This window comes from Bemisia tabaci, chromosome 1 (assembly GCF_918797505.1).
Source record: "Bemisia tabaci chromosome 1, PGI_BMITA_v3".
In the NCBI taxonomy this organism is placed as follows: Eukaryota; Metazoa; Arthropoda; class Insecta; order Hemiptera; family Aleyrodidae; genus Bemisia; species Bemisia tabaci.
In genome coordinates, this window is record NC_092793.1 from 75154319 (window position 1) to 75167151 (window position 12833).

General features: G+C 39.1%; 1 protein-coding gene across 1 annotated transcript; it reads left to right on the plus strand.

Annotated features, from left to right (window-relative positions):
* Positions 1-2931: 2931 nt before the first annotated feature.
* Positions 2932-9506, plus strand: LOC109036349 (uncharacterized). The gene is made up of 5 exons (XM_019050521.2): positions 2932-3336; positions 5674-6174; positions 7678-7704; positions 8024-8164; positions 9220-9506. The coding sequence occupies exons 1-5, from the start codon at positions 3280-3282 to the stop codon at positions 9334-9336; spliced, it is 843 nt and encodes a 280-aa protein (XP_018906066.2). The 5' UTR covers positions 2932-3279; the 3' UTR covers positions 9337-9506.
* The last annotated feature ends 3327 nt before the right edge of the window (positions 9507-12833 follow it).

Genomic DNA, 12833 nt, shown 5'->3' on the forward strand with positions numbered 1-12833 from the left:
TAAACTTTCAATGCCTCATTTAACTAAAAAATGTCTTGAACTCTTTTTGGTACCTAACTTATTCAAAGCTTGTTTCGGTTAGACAATGCGCTCGATACGTGCTCATCAGTGGCGTGGCGTGAATGATCGATTATCGATATTCCTCCATTTGAAGCTGTGGTAAAGAATCGATTATTAAGGTGTTCGCTGCGAACACCCTGTTTATCGTATCGTGTTTATCGTATTCTAACCGTAGGTTAGAATGACAGATCAATCGATATATCGCAGAGCACGCCACGTCACTGGTGCTCATTGCAGGTGCGGATTTTTTCAGAGCTTAATTATATACAATGAATAGGTATATGATGGACAAAATCGTCGAAACCGTCTAGTCTTTCGTGAAATTGTGTGTTCAGTTGGTTGGATAAGTCGCTCACCGCAGGACTTGGGAGCGAAAAGTATCGCGCATTGTCGTTTAGTTCTCGGCGACCCGTGAGGCAAATGTGAATTCCGTAGAGAAGGCAACTTCTCCGGCCGAAAAAAACGACCCGAGTGAGAAAAAAAAAGTTGGAGCAAAAGACGGGAAATGAGACGGATTATGAATGGATTAAAAGTTTCCGGGGCAGGCTTTAAATAAATTAAAATCACGAAACTTTCGAGACAGGGCGGAGCCGCATCGACAAAAGTGGAGCCGTATAACTCCGGAAAACTGCCGTCCTGCTGCTTAGTATGAAGATGGAGGTATTTTGATAAAGGGAAAAGTTTAATTGAAATTAAATGCTCTTCAAATGACAAAGGACGTTTTTTTCCAAAATTGATAATACCACCTCGAGTATACGGTTTGCGTATGCAACAAATCATTGATCGTTTATAGATTCGGTTACGAAAGAGGGGTATTGAAAATAGAAAATGCGGGAAACTTCTTTGAGCCGCACACTGAATATAAGATTCAATGTCAAATACGGATGGGGACAAAGAGTGATTGAATAAGAAGATAATGAGAGGCAAAGCGTGGGCTGAGACTTTGACGGGGTCGGATTTGTGCAAAGCTAAGATGGGAGAATCTTAAGATCTTGAGAGGTTTCTTTTCAAAGAGGTTTGGGGGTTCTAACCCTGAAAAGCTTTAAAAATTAGGTATCTTTAGAACGAAATTATCGGGTGTTTTCATTTAAAGTATGACCATTTAAAAAAAGCATCGACATTTTTGAGAGAAAGGGGGTGAGAGGCAATCGCTCCTTGTCTCGTACTGCCGTGCTGAGGCAAAACGCCGTATGAGCCTCCAGGCGATGCCAAATCTCTTTTGACAAATCACGACTTTTCCGGGAAATTTGTAAAGATTCTTCCTATTTTTTTTAGTGAAATTTGTTCGTAGTGTGACCTGAAGTGTCTGAAAATTTTCTTGAAAAATATTCATGGCGTTCATCAAAAATAAATATTTACTGAGAAGCAATTCGGGAAAATTCGAATGCTTATACGACGTTCCTCCGCGGCAGCACAGCCCATTCGCCCGCCGAGCTGCGACTGAAGGAAATAAAAAAATGCATGATCGTTCCCTACACAAAACCACGCGGATGGTAAATTTTATAATAAACATTAGGAGCATTCGTAGTAAGTAGAATGTGTTAATATCATTCATTCCGGAGTCAAATTAGTCGGACGTGCAAATCCCCACACCCCCTGAACAGTGCGGAAAATTCAGCAAGGCAAACGCCTTCAATTAAAGATAACGCAATACTTAAGTCTCGCCGCATGTGACAATTCCGCCGTACTGAGGAAGAACTCATTTGAACATTCGAGAGTTGCTAAATTTCCCTTGATAAAAAATGTACTTTTGACAACATTCATGCGTATTTTTCCTTGAAATTTTCAGATATCTTACACTGAAAAAAAATATATACCGATAATTTTTTTTCAGTGTAGACTCGATTGCGTGCAAAATTGTTTGCAAATTTTGGAAAATTATATTCGCAATTTTCCCAGAGAATTCGGTTTTTATCGGAGGAAACATGGCAACATCTGAAGGCTCGTACGGCGTTCTTCCTTAGCACGGCAGAATTGTAGAGCGCTCGCACGAGTGAATGGTCTTGAGGATACTCTTTAACAAATTCCATTGATCAAATCTGACAACGCCTGAAAGTAAAACAACATAGGTACATGCATAAATCTGCGGAGGCGCATGGTGCAGTCAAAACTGCGTTCGTCGTGCAGTATAATTGATATTATACGGCTAGAGGAGCTGAATAACCAGTTCTTCGAGCCTGTGGCACTTGCCAGACACCATGGCACTTATCCGAGGTGAAAGGGCAGAGAGAACATTGATCCCCCAAGCCCTCAACAATACCTATCTGGTTACAGCCGATAATGTGTTCCGCGTCGTGAACAGTAATGCATCGCTAAATTCTGAAACGACCCATCGGTCTCGGTTCGAGATCCTATAGATTTCCTGTCATACTTCATTTTTCAACCGGCAAACTAATCGATATAATTTTGTAGAAATTCACCTGCCTTTTCTCCTTTGTCCGAAGCGTTTTTTTTTTTTTTTTCAAATAAATCGATAATTTAATCTGAAAAGGGCACCATGGGCCATCATTTGAGTTTTTCATCATTGAGATTCTTCTACCCATGGACGGAGACGTAGCAGCAAATCGAAAATTTTCTTGATTTTTCTTCCTTGGTAGAAACCTCTAAATTTTCAGGCTGTATGTTTGGCTTTCTCCCTCGAAAAAATAAAATAGGAGAAACACTTTTGAAACGCTGGTTTTGCACTTTGGCCATCGAAATATCACCTCATTCCAGGTTTTTTTTTCTTTTTTTCTTTTTTTTTTTCAAAATAACAAGTTACTTTTATATACCGTATTGAGCGTAGTGCATTGAAAATCGTGGTACTGTATTTGACTCCACTATTAACTGATTTTATCTAGGAGGAGAGTTTATACGAATTTACACTTCCCATCATAGTGGTTGGGGGGGGGGGGCTATTGAGGAAGAAAAGGATACTAACAACATGGATAAACATATCGATGGTGAAAAAGCAGAAGTGCGTGTTTGTAATCAACACATCTGTGATCGGGTGGGCCTTGGTTTCTATCAAATTTCAGCTGCTTGGAGAGGAAAATTGGTTGAGCTCATGATGATGGATGGCGATACAGACCTTGCCAATATAATAATCACGGCTCCACCTGGTATGTATATTCATGCGATGACGTAAACCCCTAATTCGCACTTGGATCAATACGAAAACTTTCCAAAAATATATCTCTTGTCGTTTAGGATTTTGGTTCAAATTTTTCATCGGCGCCAATGGCACACGGAATGGCCGCTCTTAAATGTCGCATCTTTTCTTCTGCGCTGCCTGTGGTGAGTTTTTTTCTCTTTTTCAATTTATGAAATTGGTTGATCAAAATTATGTCTTCCGAAATCCATATACTGAAAGGCTCGAGTTTTCAACGAATTTATTCCAAAAATCTTTTAGTCTATGTTGTTGAATCGTAATTTTGAAGAATGACATTTAAACATGCCAAGTTGCGACTCGTCTTTGTTCGGATCAGTAGGAAATGAAACTATTGCAATTTTACTGTGAGATCTTTATCACGAAAGAGTATCTGGTCAAAGCGTCTCATGCAGAAAAACATCGATAAAAAAGTGAAGTCAATTTAACATTCTGGGTGTATAAAAGGTGTGCGGGAACTTGTAAAATGCTGAATTACCCGCCCCGCCGCAGCAGTTAGTTTTACATCTTGGCATTGCTAAAATAACTGCCATAGCGGGTAATTCAGCATGCTATAAGTTCTGGTACAATTTTGTTCATTTATAATGTTAAATCAACTTCACTATTTTTCCGTGAAGTTTTAGATCCTCCCCGACTTTTGATAGACTTCGTCCATAATTTAAGTTCGCCTCCAGTTTTTTTCCGGATAAGTAACAAATCCATGGAGGAGCACAAATAGTAAGCTATCAAATAAACATAATCACTGGTGACTCGTTGAGTGCTTTGACTGAACCAATAACAAAACCGGGAGAGTAAATGAAGGGGAAGAGAATTTTATCGAAAATATCACAATTAATCTCTCTTTAAGATTTTATTGGAAAACCTATTGATAGATATTGTCTTCTAAACAAGTTTGCCTTCTTTGCCGCAGAGGCAACAAACATACTCTGCCGTGCTAAGGAAAAACGCCGCATGAACATCCTTCAGTTGCTAAATTTTCGTTGATCAAATACGAATTTTTGGGAAAACATGTGAATATTTTCCAATCGATTTTTTGGAGAATTTTCTTCGTAATTAGATCTATGTCATCTGAAACTTTTAAGAGAAATTATACATATCTCTCTTCAAAACTGAAAATTGTATCGAAGAAAATTTGGCAACTCTCGAATGTTCATAAAGCGTTCTTCCTTAGCACGGCAGTATTGGGAGCGCGAATAGTTATCCATTCAAATTCATCTTAAAATAGATAGACATTTTACAAGAAGTGTACTTCTTTGAAAATTTAAGAAGAATTCTACAGTGCCCCAGCGAGTTTTTGAAAATCTATTCAGCTTCTGCTAAATTTTTCGGGTAAATTTTTCACTTTTTCTTACGAAACAAGGGTTGCATGTGAATTCGTAGTGGTTTATCACGGGTAACACGGGCCCCCTTCGGGGCCCGGGCCCCGGTACCAGGGACCCAGTATCCCCCCTTGTGGCAGGCCTGCCTTCATGCACGCTGGGCTTGTCGATTTCCTTTGACATTTTTGCAGTGGTGAATGCATAGCCGAAGTGCGCTTCAGCTAGAATTGTATTTACAAGTTGGTGGTTTTTCTACGAGGATTATAAATAAACAAGTGACACGGAATATAACAAAAGAATATGAACTATGCAAAACGATAAGCCGGGTATCAGAACTTGGCTAATTTGAAAACGCCTTCAAACGCGGCGTGATACCTCACACATTCCGGAGAGTTCAAATAGTTGTATCATTGCGCCTTAGAAATGCGACGGAAGATTACAATTGAAATAGCCTTCATGCACGCTGGCCTTTTCGATTTCCGTTAACATTTTTGCAGTCATGAATGCGCTTAAGTGCGCTTCAGAATTGTATTTAGAAAATGGGTGGTTTTTATAGGAGGATTATAATTAAACAAGTGGTTAGAAATAGAAACAAAATAATATGACCAATCAATTGCGGTGAACGCACTTCGTAAAACGAGATATAGGATTTTTTTAGCCAACGTGCGTAAAAAATTCAGCTTTAAACTGAAATCTCATTAGAGAGGGAAAAAGCTCACACACAAGCACAATTTTCCCTCAAAGAGATACGCTGTTTGGAGCAACACTAGTCACGTCCATTCAGGAAGGCCATTCAGGAAAACAATATGAATTATGCAAAACAATTATTCCCATAACGGAACTTGGCTGTTTTGAAAACGCCTTCAAATGCGGCGTGATACCTCACGCATTCCGGAGAGTTCAAATAGTTGTATCATTGCGCCTTAGAAATGCGACGGAAGATTACAATTGAAATAGCCTTCAATTCATGAACTTGACTTTCACCTTCAATTTTGGATTCGGTTCTGATACTGGCTGCTGATGAGCTCAACAGACAAATGGATTGGGTCGGAAAAAAACGTTCTTCATTAAGATTTGAATTAAAAAGTCACGAAAATCTACTCGCAAAAATTCGCCTAATGACACTGAAAATTCTCCGTTTTCTAGGTGGCGGCTCTGTGTCTGGTCCACATCAATGTCATACTTGCTGAGTATTTGGATGCAGACGAAAAGTTGGGACGGCGGGAACCAGACCCACCGACGGCACCAACCGATTTCTGGACGATGGCAACGATGGCAGCCAACGCGCTCTCACCACTCAACATTTTGAGCGCTCAACCGGCTCAACCCCAGACTCCACCCCTGGAGGCCGTCTACAGCAACCCTGATTTCACGCCTCTCTTCCAGGAGCTGCCGAAGCTCAAGGACGAGCTGAATCGGCTCGGAAGGGAGGAGCAGTCGAACACATTGTTTCTCTTCAAGATCTACATCGCTTTTCCTTCCACCGTGGCCCCTTTCTTCCACCAAGCCATTTCCCAGATGACGTCAGCCGCGCCCGCTCTCCACGATTTGACCAAATTCAACATCGCTGCAGAGTTGTCCACTTATGTCCAATCTATCGTCGATCCGATCCCCAACTACTTCTCCAGAATTGCCACTTATATGCAGGTGTGCTGCCACGAGCAAATAATTTAGGTACTTTTCGTGTGAGGGTGCCAGAGGGCACCGGGAGGGGGTGGGGGGAGGGTAAGGGGAGTTTAAAAACATCGACTTCCGAATTTTGAAAATTGCATTGAGGGTTTACGTCTTGGTAACAAAAAGAGATGCGCGAAAGCATGGTTCGGAAAAAAAGAGAATAAGTTGCCGATTTTACAATTAGCGTCAAAATTTGCCGTTTTTGTCGATACAAAGTTCCCTCTACCTGACACCTAATCTCGTACTTCCTAACTTCGAAACGTCATACTTTCAGATGATTGATACATTCAACTTATGCGACAACTCCATTCCCAAGACATCCCATTAGGAGCTGTCCAAGTATTACGTGACGCACTTGGGGGGGAGGGGGGGTTGAGCCAGCGTTACGGTGCGTTACAAGGGGGGGGGGGGGAGTCAAGCCCAGCGTCACAACAAATTCGAGCCGGGAGGAAAAAACTTTGAAAAAAGAGTTCCAAAAATTCAAAATCCCGCCCTTCTCGAATTTTTCACAAGCTGTTTTCTCAGCGTTTTCTTGATTTTTTTAATTTTGGGGGGTGGAGGGGTCAGGCCAGTAGCACGTAATTCTAGAGGGGGGTGTAGGGCTGCGTCCTGGGTGCGTTACAAGGGAAGGAGGAGGGTAAAAAAATCGGAAAAAGTGCGTTACGTAATGCTTGAACGGCCCTTAATTTACAAAGCAACACAAGCTCACATATTATTGACAGTTAATGTTGCGACAAACGGCTGTGACGAGTGACGAAGCATAATAAATGCACAAACGCCTTCATTGTGGAAAGATACTTCCTAGCATGGCCTCAGAGGCCGAATAGTTGCATCATTTGAAACTCCAATCAACAGAGGAGCAGCACGTATATTGGAGAGTACTGCGATTGCTTATGACTGTTGAGGACTGACGACGAACGGAAAACGCCCTCACTGCGAGAAAATACTTCCTAGCGAGGCCTCAGAGGACGAATAGTTGCATCATTTTAAAACCCCGATAAACAGTGTAACAGCGTGGATTAGTGAGTAAAATGTGATCGCTTCAGAAAATGACTTAGGTAGGTACACGGCATGGTACTAAAATTTGCTGGGCAATAGGCAGAAAGTGATATGCCTTTCAATCTTAAGTTTCTGTGTCAAATGCTTTTTTGCTCAAAAAAAAAAAAAATAAATAAATAAATAAATAATAATAAAAAAAATCAAAATCCTACAATCCCTTTCTGGGAAAGTTTCAGAGGCTACTTCCCAAAAACCATAACTAAATTTTTTCTGCGCAGAGACTCTTTGACTATGTTTTTTAATTAAAAAATTCACGGATCTCTGTTGTTCCAAATTTTGAGAATTTTCATCGCGACGAGCATAAATTAATTTTTCTTTCAAGGATTACTTCATGACCACAAAACAAAATGTTGTATGCATTAATGTTTATACATGTATTATTCAGTGCTTAATATTTGTCTTCTGTTTTTATTTCAGAAACTCCACAAAAGAGCACCACAGCAGGTACATTTTTTTAAATTATGACGGTTTGTATAACTTAAGGAAAATGATTGTTTCGAACCGCTCGATAAATCCTAAAATTTTTGGGTTGAAAATGTATTAGTAATTCGAGAAAAGGATGTCGACATTACGTCATAGCTATTAATGCTATTTTCTGTAAAACAGAAATCCTTATCATATACACGAAGGGAAAAATCTCATCAAAAGCGCTGTTTCCACTCTTGGACATTCAGAATGACGTAGGGTATTTTTAAATATAAATTAGAATTTGTTTAATTAAATGTTATTTTAACGACTCTAAAGTGAAACGCTTACTTTTCAGGTACCATCGGTAACAACGATAACGGGAATTGTCAGTGAAATTTTGTCAAAGAACATTGGAGTCCCACCACCACTGATTCCATTAAACATATTACAGCAAATGCTGACGAAGTTGATCAAAACGTACATAGAGGGTCAATTGGTAAGGCACTTTCATGCTAAATACATTTTCACATCAGAACTTAAATATAAATGTGTCAGTGCTTCGGAAAGGGTGGTTTAAAATTTGGGCCGGATATAGGATATTTTTTGACTCCTAGTTGCAGTATGTAATGCAGTTAATTGCCCTCGTGAGTCTTGACCTTCGAGGGGTTTCTCGTGGAGTGGACCAAGGACCTCCTCGTAAATTTAGAATTATGACCCCTCTCATTAAAGACTTTTTGGGGTATTTTTTCACACAGAATGAGTTCAAAGAGGGGGGGGGGGTTTGACTGATGAATGTGCCCCTATGAATTTCGTGTTCCTACGTGGCTATTTTTATGTAGATTACTGATGATGTGAGTCTAAAGTATAAAAAGTGGCAATTCTTGCAGAGTGTAAGCACATAACAAGCGGGGAAGCTCTAATATGTTCGTATTAGAGAAGCGCTCAGCTTTTCTATGTACTTAGGCGCGCTTTTAAGTTCCCCGAAGAAAATGAGCATCGTCGACATAAAATACTTCGCTCACCCAAATTTCAACTAGGTGTCAATTTTGAGAAAAATATACTACCGCTAAAGAAACAAATGATAGAAAAAAGATTATGGTCCTCCGTGTTTTGACACATCAGAAGCATTATAAAGGTATAACACAGATTATTCTATTCTAAATGAGTTCGGCCCCTCTCTGCAGTCTTGTTGTCGAGCTGGTGCGCCTTTTGAACGCATTGCTACTAGTACCTATACTAGAATTCTAGAGGCAAGTTGAAATCAAATAGTGTATCTTTCCTTCGGAAAATACACTAAAAGTACTCCCTATGTCGGCTGACCGCTTAAAATGGGAAATCTTGCAGGATGTACGTAACGATTCTTGCAGGTTAATAGCCCTAGCTTTGCTCATTTAATAGACAGGACTGTCAATTAAATGGACTGTAGAAAAGACTCTAAAAGCAGCTCTAATATGTGCTCATTCCTTTAAAACAATGAGATGTGCACTCTTCCCAATACCTGCTGCTATTAATTTGGCCTCAAATAATTTTATTTTATTTATTTTTTTCCAGCCGATTTCCCATAGAATACCTGGTTTCCCAAGTTTACAGAGTTTCTCAAACATGGTCCCAGATGTTCTAAGGAACCCTTGGAAGCAACTGAAAAAATTCAAGAAACCTAGACTCTGAGTAAACGTTACAACTTGACCTACAGCCCACCCTACAGTTGGGAGACGCAGACTCAACTGAGGTTCTACGTCGGGCATTCATTTTGCACAAGTTACATAGTATTATACTACACATTAATGGTGTTCTTGTTGCGAAAGCAGAATCAAAATGCATTAAATTCTCGTCATTGACGTCCTTGTCTTTGTAAAATTTCAAAAAAAAACTTAAGTCTTCAAGTGCCGATGAATGGGTAACATTTCAACCTCAATCTTAAAGCTCAGCTCAAGCTGTACACACTGAACAACACAGTGTGAAAAAGAAACTATTCTCCATTGAGATCTCTGCTAAAGTCGTTGTAAAGCGCAACTCACGTATGGTTTTTTTTTTTTTTTTTTTTTTTGTGACCGGGCAATTCAAAGTTCCCATAACCAATGGAAAAAAAAAACGTTAATATCTTATCAAGAAGTTGATTTTAGTAGTTTTCGTTGCGCGAACTGTGTTTTACGTGAAATTCTGGTGAAGAATCACGTATCAGAGTGCTAAAATTCGTACTTCGTCTAATGATCCATTCAATCTAAAAAAGCGAACGTACAGACCTTTCCTAACTTTTCTCAGGGAAAATATTTTATTGGGAGAGACGAGGCAACGTTGAAGTGCTCATACGGCATCGAAACACAGCATGGACCTTTAAGCCCCATAGTATGATGCCGCGATTATCCTACGGCGAGTTCGAATAATCGCGTCAAACTCATATCAGCGCCTGCAAGACTGCAGAAATACTTCATGCATTGCGCCAAACAGTGCGGTCGGCGTCGAACGCATGTTAGCGCCTACAAGACCGCGTGAATACTTCTCGCATTGCACCAAACGCAATGTGAAAATCCACACTCGACCGCAGTCCTTTCTCTGGCTTGCACGACGCTAAAATCGCCGCAGAACTAGGTCCACGTGTCAAATCTTGTGACGATCCCTGCTCAGTTTTATCCCAATACAGGGTAAATATGTATCTTAATTGCAACAATTCAGAAACTCGGACGATGTTCAAACGATGCAGCGATTCTGAAACTTGAATCGCATAAAATTAATCTTGGTTTACTGAAAAGAAAAAAGACCGAACGAAAATATCGCGTCGAAATTTGTTGCGATTTTATTTTCGATCACTCCGGAAAGTTCGAAACTTCTAAAAAACTGTGTGTACAAAAAAAATTTGATGGATATTTCCGCCGAGAATCATTCTTTTTCTGTTCGTTTCATTCATCTCTGTCTCGATAAAACGAATTTCTATTGACCAGTTATGTTAACTTAGATACCAGGTTTGTAGAATAAACTCGTAAATTTTTATTGAAAACTCATATAATAAATTTAATAAAAATTAATTGCAAACCTGATTCACGCAACCTGTAAAATAAATGGTATTGGTTTTTATTTTGATACTTTTGCAATATTCGTCAGAAATCGGTTCGGTTAGAGGGGGATATTCGTCGGTTAGCGTATGGATTGCGGCTAAATTTAACGATCGGCGTAATTTTCAGACTTTAGACCGGCCAGTCCGCTAACTGGTTGCCTTGTTCACAGACTGGAAAAAACATCGGTCAGTAATCGTACTGGGCAAAGAGGATGGCCAATCCGCGGACACGGAAAAAAATCTTTGGTGCTTATAGCCAGATAGTAGGTGACATTTACCATCTTGGATTCCCAGATTCGACCCCTGAGAACAATTTTGCTACGAGCAAAATGATATGATGGTTAGAAACCTCAAACCGCGATCAGGTAGGCGTTGACAACAAAGATGGTAATTCGCACCAACACTGCTGGGCGGGCGCGCCGTCCTCCGTAAACGTCCCGCACAACGTTGCTGAGATAGACCTTCAAAGATGGTAAACTGACCCATCCGGATGTTTAGTGTATCAATCATGAAAGCAAGGAGAACCTGATATTTTTCTTGTGAAACGTACAGCTAAAAAAATTGAATACAAAGGTGTGCAATGTCGGGGTTCGCAGCTAGGGGATGGTGGAAAAGGGTTAATCGCGTAAATAAATTTGGAAATCGAGTAAAATGAGACTGCAGTACTTATTGTGAGGTGCTGTAGTCGTATCCGACCTATCAAATCTTTTTGCCTACCACGGGGATTGAACCTGGGACCTATCTAACCCTAGCCGAAGACCCTAACGATTGAGCTATACAGTATGATGAGAATCTTGACCGAAAAACCTGTACATAGCTTCGATTTGAACGGAAAACCAGGATATTCAATCTACATACTGAGATTGGTTCATTCATTTTTCTAATTTTTGTATTTCATTTTATTTTTTAACGTTATTTCAGTTTTTCACTTTATTTTATTTCGTTACTTCATTTTAATTTTTTTACTTTGTTTTTTTTCTTTACGTAATATAATTTTTCTTTGATTATTTATTTTTTATTTATTTACTTTATCTTAATTTTTTTTCCTTTGTTTCTTTACTTAATTTAATGTTTTACTGTATTGTTTTTTCTTTACTTAATATTATTTTTCTTTGATTATTTATTCTTTATTTCTTCCCTGTATTTTACCGTTACTTACTTTATTTTATTTCTTGCAATTTTTTATTTTTTTACTTTAATTCAGTCACTTTATTTTAATTTTCATACTTCATTAAATATCTCTTCGTTGTTATTCATAACTGCATTTTATTTATCTATTTTTTCTTTTTTTCTTTTCATGTCGAGAATCAATTCAAAATTTTCAAACTAGGATTATTTTTATGATTGGCTAAAGTGCTTCTAGCATTGGACAAATAATCCCAGGCTACTTACTTGAACAAGTGAGATTATGTAGAATAGAAAATAAAAAAATTACCCCTCTAAAGTACTGAAGCCTTGACATGGTGTTAAATATAGTGCATGCCTAGCTTACTGGTAAACCTGCGATGTTTAGCTTAACGACAGCATACAATTGACAAGAAACATTGTTAAAACATTAGTAACAATTGATAAATTTCTGCCATTACCTTGGAATTTTGAATGTAGAAAATAATTGATTTTGAAAACTATTATTAGTACCAGGGGCCTTTGGCCACTACGCTGCCGACAACCAATGCGGAAGAAAACAACGTACGTAAAAAGTCGTAGAACAACCGTGTTCAAGTTATCTCGGAGATTAATGGATTCAAATACCGTCAATGTTTTATTTCTGATCAATGTTTTTAAAAGAATACACACTGTTATTCTAATGAGTTTCCGCAAATTTTCCTGAGTGATTTAAAATAGATAAAAGAAAATTTGACTTAAAACGCATAATATCCGAAATCTAAGCTCAGATTCGGCTTCCTCGTGAAAAATCGATGCAATTTCATGTATCATATGTCACCATATCATGAAGGAAAGAGATTAACGTAGGCGTGTAGATTCTAACATATCAGTCCGACGTGGCAACATGGGTGATTCGGAGTGGGTCAGCTGATGAGTAAGAAGAAGTTTGTTTTCTCGGAAACGGACGAACCAAATGCTTGGCGCCTGGCGCCTGGCGGCGTAGCTC

Bases quoted from the DNA above. Each gene is read 5' to 3' on its own strand.
- LOC109036349 (XM_019050521.2), top strand. From the start codon at position 3,280: ATGGCACACGGAATGGCCGCTCTTAAATGTCGCATCTTTTCTTCTGCG. The intron at 6,175-7,677 runs GTGTGCTGCCAC...TTTTTATTTCAG, and splicing joins GAATTGCCACTTATATGCAG to AAACTCCACAAAAGAGCACC. The intron at 8,165-9,219 runs GTAAGGCACTTT...ATTTTTTTCCAG, and splicing joins CGTACATAGAGGGTCAATTG to CCGATTTCCCATAGAATACC.